This window comes from Mya arenaria, chromosome 15 (assembly GCF_026914265.1).
Source record: "Mya arenaria isolate MELC-2E11 chromosome 15, ASM2691426v1".
NCBI lineage: Eukaryota > Metazoa > Mollusca > Bivalvia > Myida > Myidae > Mya > Mya arenaria.
The window spans coordinates 36,808,638-36,824,062 of record NC_069136.1 but is presented as its reverse complement, the minus strand read 5'-3'; the positions used below and the strand labels follow the sequence as shown (position 1 = coordinate 36,824,062).

Below are 15,425 nucleotides of genomic sequence, written 5' to 3'. Positions count from 1 at the left end.
GCCTTTTTTCATATAATGTGGATCTGAATTTTTTTTTACTTAATTAACATCTGTGGCATGCCAATGTACGTCATCAAATCATCATCAATATGCTAATTGTAATTAAGATAATATATGCTCCATTGTTGAAACTGATGCTTGTAGCCTCGTTGGGTCATCTGAGATGAATTCTCATTAACGATTGTATTGTACGATCAATTTTGTGAATCAATACTTCGGTCTAGTAGTATATCTATTTTGTAAATAAGTTTGAATATATTTATAATTGTTTTTTTTAAAGATACACTCTTACTCCTAAATAAGATTTACCACAATAAATAATTTTCTTTTAATATTCCAAAAAGGATGAATAAATGTCGAAAACAATGGTTCTTATGACGGATATTGAGTTTAATTTGAAAGAAATGAGCTTTAAAAGGCATGGTATTTCTACCTTATGAGACTGTAGTAGACCTGTGACAGTAAAACTTTTAACATTCAACAATCAATTAATGTTTTTGCATTTTCTGTTATTATTTACACGGTTTCAATCATCTTGTTATCAGTAATTTATATTTTCCATAAATGTATCATTTAGTAAGAAGTTATAGGTTTATCACTTAAAATTTATGTTTGTTATACATGTGTATGTATTGATTTTGAATAAGAGTGTCACTTTAAATAATTGTCTCTGATGCGTCTTTGGATTTTAAAGGGAAAGAACTAGCACACTGATATATTGTCAGTGTCGATTGAGTTGCTTCCCTTACAATATTTGTCTTACACTTTCTGTCATCATTTGTTATTTGAAAGTTATTAGGTCAATATGTATTGAGTGATCAAGCTGTCGGTGATGAAAGGATGCTTCGATCTGTCCCTGTCATATTACTGTTGTAATTTGACAGCTGGGGATACACCTCACATGGTGTTTATGTTTATGTTGACATGCCCTTGTGAAAATAATATTTATGATACAATATGATGTAGCTACATAGTGAAGGAAAACCAATGTTTTGATAAAGAAAATGTTTTCTTTCTATTTTTTTTTTAAAGTCCTTAAATAAAAGTGCATTTTACAAACCATGAACAAGCCCCTTTAACAAAATGCTCACTTTCTTTTCGTACGAGTTGGCCATAATTTGTGGAATAAACTTAATGAAATTAATAGACATTATATTATGTATGCATTTTAATTTTCTGGTTTAAGGCTCTTCACCTGACAATTTAAGTACCCCAAAAATATTTTTAAGTATGATTTAATATACTGCCTAAATTCGCTTAGAACTGCTATTTGAAAATTTATCCAGCATAATATCTGTTTTCTCATGTATATTATAAAATTTTCAACCAGGTAAATTCTTCACATATCTTATTAAAGTTTAACAATCAAGATGATGTTGTTGTTTTTTATGTTTCATTATTATGATATACAGTGTGAGAAATCATGTCAGACCTCCTTTGAAGTTCTGTGATTTCTCACCCTGATATAAGCTATTTTATGGAACAAAAAATGGTTGAATAGGTGTGGAAAGAAGGTTTGTCAATTTTTTTTTCGCTAATTTATGACTGAGAGTCCACAGTATGTTACACAGCTAATATTGCATGGTTCGTACATAATGTTCAACTTTCATTATTGGCTTAATTTCTGGGCGGAACTCTGGAACTCCAGCATGAACCAGATGTCTTTGATTTTCTTGGAAGAGAACTCTGGCTTGAACCCATTGTACTTGAATTTCTTGGAACCGATATTTTTTAGCAGCTCGTTAAATAGGGAGTAACGAAATAAGATATTATTTTCTTAAACTGTGGTTCAGATTGTTAAAACAAGCCTCGCCCGAAATTTTTAAAGCTCGATCTTGCTGATGAATATTTCATAAAAGGAATATTTCTTCAAGAATATAAGTATTATCGTATTCAAATAATTAATATTAATTAATTAATAATTATTTTGATTCACATTCAAACTGCAGATTTTGTTGGCTAAATCTGATATCAGGAGGATAGATATCTGCCAATTTTCCCATGGTGTCAGGGATGTTCCAGGCAACGAAAAATAATTTAAAAAAAACAAATCTTAGAAAGTTTACTCACATTTTAAACACTCTGTCTATTACATTTGATCATTCTACGTGGAATATTATCAACTTGTCCCTAATTAAGTTAAGCTATATCTTGGACAAAATCCTTGGGCGGCAAATAATGAACTGCTACATGTTAATTTGGGCGTATTACCAAACAAATGTTTACTAGCAGTGTTTTCCTTCATATATCTCATGTCAGCGATTCAGGGCCATCATGGGCCTCTTGTTTAAATTTTAAGCGCACAATTCCCATTGTTTGACATGGATTGTTCTTTGGATGCAATAGATCAAGGTAAATAATGTCGGTATATGTATAGTACCTTAACAAAATAACATGAATAGTTCATGCCAAAATACCATTTTCCATATAGACATATAGTGGTAACTAGCCCTGTCCCTGGCAGCCATGATTTTTTGTGAATCAACATGCATTTGACAGAGGGTCATCTTAGGAACCTATACGTGAAATTGTTTTGAAATCGGACCATGATAATGATGGCATAGAGGTATTAGAAAACGTGTGTAATTTCTTTTATCTCGTGACCAACGTCAGACTTATGTTGTGGTCATGATCGACTTACTACCTTATGGTCACGACTAATGCCCAGTCACATATCTCCACCAAGTCTGCACAATTTATAAACTGCGGTACGATTCTACCAATTTTTAAAATCCGCACGGCCTCAGTGTAACAAGTATAAACTAGTTTGGTGATCTGAAAATTTCTCATATTAAGCAAGTCAATTTAGGAAAAGTAGATCTACGTATGGATTTTGCAAAATTTCGACTGAAAACCTCCTACTTTCAAGAAGAAGATAGTTATTACCACGACAAACACTGGAACAAGTTCAGTGTGTGTATACCACATGATAAATTACATCATAGCTACATCTGAAAATCATTGCTAAAATGAAGTCTTAAATCAAAGATAACTGTTTCCAAAATAATGTTTTGACAGTGCTCGTCAGACGGCCGTATTGTGAAAAGGCTTGTCGAAGTGTTTTAAGAAACTAACCTCTCAATCAAACTCTGGTAAAAGACTGAAGACGGGGCTCTGTAAAAGGCGTAAACTGTGCTATGTTACATTTAAAATGGTGTAGATATAGTGAAGTTATCTTTGTTTAAAGTCTTCATTCGAAGCAATATATTGCCTTCTGACGTAGCATATATGATGTTATTTATCGCATGGTATACACACACTAAAGTTTAAGTAAGTTGTGGCAACAAGATAAAAAAAATTCACACATATGACCTCCATGCTAGCATAGTTAAGCCTTGTTCGTTTAATGTTGTTGTTCTTTTGTAAAATCTAATACCAAAAATGTAAATGTTACTACCTCCATATCCATTAGAACATAAAAGTCTCATAAAACCTCATGTGAAATGCTGGCATAAAATTGTATTTGCCTGGAGCTTAACAGATTGTGGTAGTTGTAAGTGTGTGTTAATATAGGGATCACAGATTTAGCGAAGAATCACCCCAGTATATTTTTGGATGTGAACAACGTCTTTGCACTTTAGTAGAAATAAGTATGGTGGCAAAAAAGGGACATGTTTAACATTTGTTTTATCACTTGGCCACTCTTGGATTTATCTGAGTCGCGGCCATTACATACTTCAAATATAATTAATTCATGGGAACTTAGAGCTGCATTCTCACAGATTGACCATTTTGAAAACTTGTTTTTATTTTTTGTCTTGGAATGTCAGTCTTTTTTGTGCATAATTGTCTCAATAACCAGTGATATAAGACTGTTGACTTAAAGATTACATTGCAATTTTTCATCTTTACGCTCAAACAGTGGTGTTTTATGGCTAAAAACACATAAATTCTTTGTTTGAACTACAGTTACCTTGTATTCTATATCTAATGTAGTTTAGACTTATATTCGGAGTAAAGAAAGTTCAATCCAAAGCAGTTTTTGTGTTATATCTCTTTTAGAGATTGTAACTTTATTATTTAAGAAAATATATTTGTATCCTGTTGATTAGAATATTATTTTAATGCAGTTGATATTTCAATATTATTTTCTTTAAAATAGAATAATTTTTGACTTATGACTATTTAGAAAAAGTAATTATGCTTTTTTTAAAAACAATATTAGCTGATGTGATTAATTATCTACTTGCAGGACTTCGTTTATTATTGAATGAAAGCTGCACTCTCACAGATTGAATGTTTTGACAACTTTTTTTATTTTTTGTCTTGGTATGAGCCAGTTTATGCGAAAATCCATGGAAACCAGTTAAATAAGACTGCTGACAAAAATTCAGATCGCAGATTTTTATATTTAAGGTCAAAATTGATGTTTTATGCATTTTTAGCTCTACTGGCCAAAGGCCAGAAGAGCTTATGTGATGGTAATTTGTACGTAGTATGTGCATCCGTGCGTTCGTGCGTCTGTGCGTCTGTAAACAATTGCTTGTGAACATGATACAGTCTTCAGTTTTGATTGTATCTCGATGAAACTTGTACAGTATCTAGATATCCATAAGAGCTTGGTTCCTTTCGAAAACCAGCCAGATCCGCCCATGCATGCCTAGATTATGGCCCTTGATAGTATAAAAAAATGCTATTGTGTAAGCAATTGGTTGTGAACACGATACAGTCTTCATTTTTGATTGTATCACGATGAAACTTGTACAGTATTTAGATATCCATTAGAGCTCTGTTCCTTTCGAAAACCAGCCAGATCTGCCCATGCATGCCTAGATTATGGCCCTTGATAGTATAAAAAAATGCTATTGTGTAAACAATTGGTTGTGAACACTGATACAGTCTTCATTTTTGATTGTATCTCGATGAAGCTTGTATGTAGTATTTAGATATCCATTAGAGCTCGGTTCCTTTCGAAAACCAGCTAGATCCGACCATGCAAGCCTAGATTATGACCCTTGATAGTATAAAAAAATGCTATTGTATAAACACTAGCTTGTGAACACGATACAGTCTTCAGTTTTGATTGTATCTCGATGAAGCTTGTACAGTATTAAGATATCCATTAGAGCTTGGTTCCTTTCGAAAACCAGCTAGATCTGACCATGCATGTCTAGATAAAAATGGGTCTTGAAAGTAATAAAAAATCAGTTTGTCTGTAAACAATTGCTTGTGAGCATGATACAGTCTTCAGTTTTGATTGTATCTCGATGAAACTTGTACAGTATTTATATATCCATTAGAACTCGGTTCCTTTTGAAAACCAGCCAGATCTGCCCATGTATGCCTGGATTATGGGTCTTGAAAGTATAAAAAATGCTATCTTAAGCTAAGTCTATTTTTAGCCAAGTCTACATGAGCGAAGTCTATTTTTAGCCAAGTTTACGTGTAAAGTCACAATTGCTTGTGAAGGTTTGTTCAAATTATTCTCCTTGGGTCATTACTGCCCCCCCCCGGCCCCCCCCCCCCCCCCCCCCCCCCGGCCCCCCGCTTACAGCACTTCCTGTCCTCAGATGTTGAACGTGCAGCGTTTTCAACTAACCCAAACACTAAAAGTGAACTATATATTTGTTGCCTATTACTCAAACGTACATGCTCTGGATTGAAAATGCCCACAAGAGCCATGCCAGTAGAGCATAGGCCCTTTTTGGGCCTCTTGTTTTAAAACTGTTAGTAATTTACAGTTTTGGCCATAAAAAATTAACTTTCAAACGGAAGTATGACAATCTATGATCCGATTTTTTGTCAGCAATCTTATAGCATTGGTTTGCAGATATTTACGCAAAAATTTGCTCTTTCCGAGACAAAAAATAAAAAAGTCGTAAAAATGGTATATCTGTGAGAGTGCAGCTTTAAAGTTTAAGGACAAAAGTGGAATTGGAACTTTAACCTTAATTGCAAGTGGCACTAATGTTCTTCCATAATATTGGACTCAGCTGTGATCTGAACTTCTGATAAAGTGCTTGTTGTAAAACTGAAAAATACCCCCAAAATTGATTTGGCAGTGGTGCTTATGCACTTCCATAGTGCACAAAATAGTTGTTTTCTAGAACTGGAGGCATAAATAACATTATAGTAAAGTACACTAGTAATAAAACAGCTTGCTTTCATGAGGAGCAAAACAATATGTGCATAATCGTTACAGGTAAGCTGTCATGAGAAAGCAAGCAACATCGTTTATCAAATATAGGACAATATAACATGTTTTATGACAGAAGTCGTGTTTGTATGTGTAGACTTCAACATACCTGCTCCAAACCAATGTGAGGAAAATTTCATCCAAGTGTCATAGTTGTATGGATGTTAATTGCTTTGTGAAGATGTATTGTTTTAGACTTGAGCTATTTTTCGACTTCATGGACTGTTGGAAATAAAATTGACAGAATCTGATGGATTTCACTGCTAAAAATTACTGGGATGAGAGCGGGATTTATGCATCTTTAAATGGATACTGCGTTTTGAAACCTCTGAGAAAGCAGGAATTTTATAAAGTGGAAATTGGAAATAAATTTAATTGAAAGTATTTTAACCACTGTATTTCCTTGTTTCTTTTAAATTTAAGTGCTTCGATGGATATAAATATAAAATGTGGTTTTAATATCTTAGTTTATTTAAATCTCTCTCTAAATTGAACTTTTCAAAGAGTCATGATCGATCAGGTTTCAAATATTAAATAACATTTTTTTTAAATATTTTTTATCTATGGTCACAAGTTACAAATAAGGAAAATCATGAAAAATTTCAAATATTCAGATATATAGAAAACTAGCCTCTATTTCAGGAAATATTTGATGTCAAGTATTCCTATTGTGTCAATACTCTTTATTAGAGCGCAAATTATATACTTTGTAAATTATACATAATGATTATAAGCAGTTAAATATATGTGGTATCACGACTTCGTGAAAATAGAAACTATGACGTAGAATGAGAACCTATATAGCTCCAGGGTCATAGTAATGAAGCTAATTTCAGATATCTGAGAACTTTATTTTAAAGTTCTTCTTTTATCAAATATTCTTGGAATTTTAGTGTCATTAATTTACTACATTAGGTTACAGCTATTTTAGTTTTTTTTCTATGTATCTATATACATATATGTATGTAATGAAACTTCTGATATAGATTCGTTTACTTCTTGGCTGAGTAATTATATAGTTTTACTATAATGTTTTTTAACAGCAATGATATTTATAGTATTGTTTAAAAAATCTCAATAAAAGATAACAGTTCTTCTTTGAACCAACCAGACGAGTCTTCAATTTAAAAAATTCTGAAATTTTAGGCCATTGAGATACTGCAGTGTTTTAATTTTGAATTGGCAATTTTTTGATAGCAATAAATTGATATCTGACCTAGAGAAGAATCAGTGTAATGTAACCTAAGTGAATATGACTGTGTGAAATGAGGTCTCAAATAAAAAAATTGTGGTGCGGCAATTGTATTGGCAATTTCGTGATACAAAGACACTGAAATCTGGATATGGTATATTATCAGTGACATGTGACCCTTTGTGTCATCCATGAGCTCCCAAATAATAGTGTAATGTAGCCGGAGTGAGTCATGCATGTCCAATGCCCCAGAAGTGGAAACTAACGCGGGGAGATCCAGCAGGCACCTGGACCTCAGTGAATGCTGTCAGGTGATATTCTTTGCTTGTTTGCAATATTTCTGGACAGTCTGTTTTTTTTGTACAAAAAAGTTTTATTCAACATGTTTTTTTTAATTGTTTCGCTCAAAACTTTTTACAGCCTTGTGCCTTGGTATGCAAAACCGAGGTAATAACTCAAATAACATTCTATATTTATTTACATCTTGGTACACTTGATGCCAGCCACAATTCGCAAATGTTTAGCAAGGTCCATAACTCTAGCTTTGATAATAGTCAACGAATGCCCTTTTTTTACTGTAACAAGAACAACAGAGGAGCAGCTAGTGTCGTTTTTGTACTGAGGCGCTTTTTTACGTGTTATGCTCATCTGTATTCAATAAAAAATAGGTTTGTCGTAGCCTTGAGGCTATAATCATGCAATCCTCACGCCTATAGTCGTAAATGATGTCCATAACTTGAAAACTTTTCAAGATAACATGAAATTTGGTACATATGTTCTCTGTGACAACATGCACATGTATATAAACTCTTGTTACCCTTGCTGATATATTTGTAAAGTAATGCCAACTAGTCTTACAAGAAAAAAAGAGAAGATTTGGTATTTTAGGTACTCTTGTTTAACCTTCATACAATTAAACAATTTTGTCTGCTGTATGAAATGTTCGGTAATCCTGCAAGTTTCAGAAGCTAGATACAATCTATCATTGCTTTTATGCACTAGTTTACAATAAGTGTTTCCAATAAACAAAAACATTCATTGCACCCCATACTTCTGTTTTCAGCTTTAACCACTCAATTGCTTATTACTCAGGTTTTATGTCAGAAAGCAGCATGGAATGTAACAATTATGCAACATTTCTTGGCCTGAATTATTGAGCAGAAGTTTGGTAGAATTTCCTGTTGAAACACCTGATTTTTGTTCCACTATGGTATATCCAAATAAACTATGCACCTTAGGGTTTGCAGGCAAAGACAGGTTCTTCCTTGCCACTGTACTTGTGGTCTGCAGACAGGGAACAGTTTCCTTGTCCCATATTTCATTGCCACTGTACTTGTGGTCTGCAGACAGGGCACAGTTTCCTTGTCGCACATTTCATTGCCACTGTACTGTGGTCTGCAGACAGGGCACAGTTTCCTTGTCGCACATTTCATTGCCACTGTACTTGTGGTCTGCAGACAGGGCACAGTTTCCTTGTCGCACATTTCATTGCCACTGTACTTGTGGTCTGCAGACAGGGCACAGTTTCCTTGTCGCACATTTCATTGCCACTGTACTTGTGGTCTGCAGACAGGGAACAGTTTCCTTGTCGCACATTTCATTGCCACTGTACTTGTGGTCTGCAGACAGGGAACAGTTTCCTTGTCGCACATTTCATTGCCACTGTACTTGTGGTCTGCAGACAGGGAACAGTTTCCTTGTCGCACATTTCATTGCCACTGTACTTGTGGTCTGCAGACAGGGAAAAGTTTCCTTGTCTCACATTTCATTGCCACTGTACTTGTGATCTGCAGACAGGAAACAGTTTCCTTGTCGCACATTTCATTGCCACTGTACTTGGGTCTGCAGACAGGGCACAGTTTCCTTGTCGCACATTTTATAGCCATTTCACTTGGGTCTGCAGACAGGAAACTGTTTCCTTGTGGCACATTTCATTGCCACAGTACTGTGGTCTGCAGACAGGAAACAGTTTCCTTAACAATGCAGCACATTTAATTGCCACTGTACCTGGGGTCTGCAGACAGGGAACAGTTTCCTTTTAAATGTTGCACATTCAATTTCCACTGTACCTGGGGTCTGATTACAGGGAACAGATACCTTTAAAATGTGGCACATTTATTTGCCACTGTACCAGGTGTCTGCATACATGGAATAGTTTCCTTTTAAATGTGGCACATTTCATTGCCACTGTACATGGGGCCTGCAGACAGGAAACAGTTTTTAAATGTGGCAAATTCAATGTTCACTGTACTGAGGTATGCATACATGGAACAGTTTCCATAAAAATGTGGCACATTCCATTTCCACCATACTTTAGTCTGCAACCAATAGTTTCATATGTGCCACTGTTCTGTGGTCTTCTAACAGGGAACAAATTCCTTTGTGGCACATTCAATTCTATCATTTGTAAATTCTTTATGACTTATAATGGGGGGAGTGTCATTTGGTTCCTGTTCCACAGTTTGATGCCTGTATATTGACTGTTGCACCATTTAGGTACATAAGTGTTAATTTGAGCTTTACCATTCTGTGTTGAAACAAACAGGATAAGTTTCCAGGTGTGCTCCCAGGTGTGCTCCCAGGTGTGCATAATAATTGTCTGCTGTTCCATCAAGCATTCTGGTAATGATTTATATCTAAAAGTGGCAATGTAAGACAATGTCAGCTCCACTAGGCTGTGACCGGAGCTATGAACACAACTGATGTCTGTATGTTCCCATATTGTAACATTAGGGGTTTAATGCACCAGTCAATTGTAACCACGGGTCACAGGTTCGATTCTCCGCCGCACCACTAAAAATTACTTATCGTCTTCCAGAATAGACATGAAATTGGGGTTCCATGTGACAGTTCTATATGCTGGTGCACATTAAAGTACCAGGGTAGCTCTAACCAGGGTTATGTTTTGCCTGTGCACTTTGCTCTAAAAATCTAAAATGACTAACAATCTTATCGGAGCACTTGCGGAATGGGCCTTGCCTGAGTGCGAGAATAATTAAGCCTACATATCCTCTGAACCTCTTTTTTTGTTCTTGAGCTCAGGACACAGATGATGTCTGTTAATTGTTTATTTTAACATTAAGGGTCAGTAAAATGGTTAAAAAATCAAGAAATAAAGACCTTAATGTCAGCTTCATCATGCTGAATTCTTGAGCTGTGCCATTGACACAGATGGTGCTTGTATATTGTTTATTTTAAGATGTCTGTATATTGTTTATTTTAACATTAAGGGTCAGTAAAATGGTTAAAAAATCAAGAAATAAAGACCTTAATGTCAGCTTCATCATGCTAAATTCTTGAGCTGTGCCATTGACACAGATGGTGCTTGTATATTGTTTATTTTAAGATGTCTGTATATTGTTTATTTTAACATTAAGGGTCAGTAAAATGGTTAAAAAATCAAGAAATAAAGACCTTAATGTCAGCTTCATCATGCTAAATTCTTGAGCTGTGCCATGGACACAGATGATGCTTGTATATTGTTTATTTTAAGATGTTTGTATATTGTTTATTTTAACATTAAGGGTCAGTAAAATGGTTAAAAAATCAAGAAATAAAGACCTTAATGTCAGCTTCATCATGCTGAATTCTTGAGCTGTGCCATGGACACAGATGATGTCTGTATATTGTTTATTTTAAGATGTCTATTTATTGTTTATTTTAACATTACGGGTCAGTTATTGTAAAAATCAAGAAATAAAGACCTTAATGTCAGCTTCATCATGCTGAATTCTTGAGCTGTGCCATGGACACAGATGATGTCTGTATATTGTCTATTTTAAGATGTCTGTTTATTGTTTATTTTAACATTACGGGTCAGTTATGGTAAAAAATCAAGAAATAAAAACCTTGTCCACTTCATCATGCTGAGTTCTTGATCTGTGGACACAGATGATGCCTGTAATTCTTGTCTATTTTAGAGTTATGGTAACAATCAAGAAACCACTCTGATTGTCAGCTCCTGTATAATGCTGTGTTTTAAATGACCTATGGACTTGCCAGTTTTCACTGATGATGGTCGTATGTTGTCTGGGGTGGCATCAAGCATTGATTTCCTCTAGCCTCTAACTCTCTGCAGAGAAATCGGTGTCACCATATTGTCAGCTTTATAGGAAAATTCTCCCATATTTGTGTACCATATAAAAGCATACCTTTTTCCATTTCACCTGACAATTCCTATGAGCATAAGAATAACAATTATAAGATCTTTAAAGGATAAATAGCTGTTGAAGGATAGGAGTTGATTCGATCATTTTCATATCTGTTAATATTGTGGTTCGGAGGATGAAGTGAATTTTGTGAACGACTATGCTCATTATGAAAAAGCTGTAGTGGATGATCGTATAATAACTCAAATCAAATTAAGAGAATAGATTAATTGATTAATTGATTTTAGTGTTACAGTAATTATTTAATTAATTAATTAATAACTGGATTGTTTGCATTTGATTTAGAGGTCGCTATTAAGTTTTGTGGCATATCTATCGCACGGAATATTTTCGTAGTATATTGGGATTACAAAACATCCCGTGATCAAGCAAACTAATTATGGGTCTCGGCGAAACGGATACTGACAAACCGAGATATCAAAAAAGGTAATGAAAGTGGAGAACTGCAATGGATAATTGTTCTGTTCAGTTCTGTTCTGTTTGTTAACTTTCATTTATGTACATTTAGCATCCAAACAATTGTGAAGCTTGGAGAGACTTCATTTTTTGTATCTATAATTGCCCATACTGAATTATGACTTCAATACAGTAATTAAGTTATTAAATCTTTTTTCGTCATAGCTCATTGTGTGGAACTTTGTATATGCAACTCAGTGTTTTAGCTCATCGAAAGAAAAACAATGAGTTTGTTTTGTGATAGCATGAAATTAAGGCACATAACTCTGGTTTTATTATATATGTTGAATTATTCCCTTTGATGATTGAAAAAAAATAGATTAGCATTGGCGTTCCATTTGTGGTGCTCTGTTCATTATATAAGGCTACTGTAATTTCTTCTTGTCATCAGAGTTTTGAACAACTGTCCATTATTTGTCCATTTTTGTTGTCACATTTTGCATGAAAATGAGTTCTCAATTGCATCGATAAAATTTTACTTGGAAAAGCGCCAAAAATCCTATGAGGTTTGGTGAAAAATTTTTTGGCAATAAATGGATGACTTTGTTACAACCTTTTTCAAGAAATTACTTTTACATCAAGACTGTCTGCTGTCTTTTTAGAACGAACCATGTTATAGCTGTGGCGCTTAATTATGAAATAATGTTAAGACTTTTACAAGAACAAGACAAATATAACAAGACAAATATATTCTTTAACCTTTTAAGATAATGAGATATCTTTGTGGGGCTTTATGAAACAGTCTTAGGCCTAACATAAAAAATCCTCAGGTTAAGGTTACTTGAACATACCTGAAAATGCGGGCAGACCCTTATTTCCTTCTTTTTTCTTTTTTTTTCAATATAGTTTGAAAAGTTTGGTATATGAGGTAGAACAAAGTATGTATGTTACTCAGCAACCAAGAAGTGTCAAATGAAAATCCCATGCATTGGACACTCCATGAGTGTCACAAGTTTTTCAAACTCAAATTATCTTTTAAAATAATCTTATAATTCCAAACAAAAAATTGAGTTGCAAGAGTCTATAGAGACAGTACAAAGTGTATATTTTTATAAAAAAAATAAAAAAAAAATTCAATAATTTTTCACATTTTTTTGTTTGCATGATGGTAATTTTTTGTTTTCAATTTTTTATTTTTTAAATAATTTAAGTTTGAAAATTTAGTGCCAGTGGAACACACATAAATATTCTTCTTCAAAATCGCAACTATCTACCTATTTTACAGGCATGTCATAGGAGCCAGACTTATCCTCTTCTTTTTTTTGGTCTTATTTCATTTGTATTGATCTTGCTTGTTTTCATGAACTTCATCGGAATAGGTTTCTCGGTAAATGTGATTGTTTAGCAAAATGTAATGTTTTTCGGTTTGTAACCGAAGCCTGCAGAGTGTTGCAGCTTTTAACATTGTGTGAAATTTACGTCATAACTCTTGATATATTGTTTTTCTGTAGAATGTTTGCTTTTATCTAGCTGTGTCTACTTTCAAGGAAATGCACGAACATTAACTAGACTTAGAATATATACAACTTAAAGCAATGACACATTGGATTTAGAGGGGGGCGAATCAGGCTCTAAAATCATCAAAGTTTTTTATATCAATATGGTACAAAAAAGTCATTTATGAAATATGCTCATCATGCACCATTCCTGACAACAAATTGTTCAAATGTATGGAGGGAGTAACCCTAAATCCCCATGCAAACAGTTCATGCCATAGACTTTTGGTTCTGAGGGAGGGGTGCAATTGTCAAAAGGTTTCGCCCCATCTAATGACAATTTCTAGACCCGCCCCTGAATATGTATATTATCTGCGTACAGTTCAATTTTGAGATTATTTCCTAAAGCGAAAGTACTTAAATGGGGAATTCATGGGAAGATTAGAAGTTACTCTTGTGACAATATCTGTCCTACCGTAAATGTGCTATTAAATGCACTTTCCCTAATAGACGCGCCAGGAGTATTTTCGTAGGTGGCTTTGCTCCGATTCTGTGACCTAATTAATGAACACCTAAACCTTAAACTCCAAAAAATGCTTTGTAGGGAATGTGTATCAGATGAGTGGCAGTAGGCGAACCTTTAAACACCTGCGAAAGTTAAAATTCTTAATGAACAGCCTAGTACTTAACTATTGCCTATGTACAATTTCATTGGCTGAAAATGTAGATTGTATTCTAACAATGTTAAAAATTAATTATTAAGCAAAAGCAAATTTTACTCACCGTGATGTCCACTTAATGTTTGTTGGTCTGCCAGTGTCATACAATATTATTTCCCAAAATCGCTTCTTTAACTTTGTTGGTGCATTAATTATATTGTCATGGCTTTGTACTGGAATAATTTGTCCTCACAATTGCGAATGTTAATTGGGCATTAATTCAGGCAAAAATTATTCACTGCCACATGAATATTGTTGTGGCTTTGTGCAAGAATATTTTGTCCTTGCATGCTAATGTCAACCGGGTGCTTTAATTCAGGAAAAAAAATGTTCATTGCCACATTAATATTGTTGTGGCTTTGTATCCAAATGTTTTGTCCTTGCATGCTAATGTCAACCATGTGAATTAATTGTGGCAAAAGTTATTCACTGCTGCACTAAAACTTTTAAGGCTAATATTGTATCAGAATATTCCATCCTCACATGTAAATGCCCACAGTACCTTTGTTTGTGCATTAAATGAGGCAAAAATTACTCACATGTTGTTTAATTGTCATGGCTATGTACCAGAATATTCCGCCCTCACATGCTGATGTCCACCATATATTTTAATGTTGCCACAACCATCAAAAGACAAACTGCTGTAAATTTATCCATTACTTATGCATTGCTATGCAAAATTAACTATGATTTCATCAGTTCGTTATTAAAGATTGATTATAAAAACACATTTGGATAATCATTGAAATGCGTCATAGTTTTGAAATCTTTTTTTATTCTTTCTTTATATAATTCATGCATTTCTAACAAGAAGATGGGAGAAACATCAAGAACCAACAAGTGTTAATAGGAACATTTGAAGGAATGGTTATCGAAAGACATTTCATGCTTAATGTTAATGATTACACGCATTTCATGATCATCGTTTCTTTGTTTTACAGAAGTATAATCACATTAAGAGAATTCTGGAAATCTTTAATTAATTGGCTATTGTGGATAATTTCATTACATTTCAGTACCAAAAGACTTTGCTATCAATAAAAGAACAATTCCTTAAGTGCTTTTCAGCTACTCTTGTCAGAAACAAAAAAGGTCTCAGTGCATGATTAAAGGGGGATTTTGTCCTTTTGAGAAACAATTGTGGAGGGGGAGGGGGCGGGTGGTTTTGTCTTTCTTTACCTAAAAATGGGGGGTTGTCATTGTGGGTTGTGAGTGTACAAGAATTGCTTATTTCTCACAACTACTTCATTACCTGCCCAAGTTATAATGTGTGCATTGGATAGGTTAACTTTTGAATGCTTGGCTTAAGTCACCTTT

General features: G+C 34.2%; 1 protein-coding gene across 3 annotated transcripts in view; it reads left to right on the top strand.

The window, feature by feature from the left end:
* Positions 1-15,425, top strand: part of LOC128219003 (beta-arrestin-1-like) — a 96,275-nt gene that overhangs the window by 34,773 nt on the left and 46,077 nt on the right. For 2 of the 3 annotated variants that reach the window (XM_052926802.1, XM_052926801.1), the window contains exons 1-2: positions 6,161-6,517; positions 7,334-7,639. The exons of the other annotated variant lie outside the window; for it this stretch is intronic. In XM_052926802.1, coding sequence (XP_052782762.1) covers positions 7,572-7,639 — 68 coding nt within the window. In that variant the 5' untranslated portion in view covers positions 6,161-6,517; positions 7,334-7,571. Of the gene's footprint in view, positions 1-6,160; positions 6,518-7,333; positions 7,640-15,425 lie in introns of those variants that run through there. 3 annotated transcript variants of the gene reach the window in all.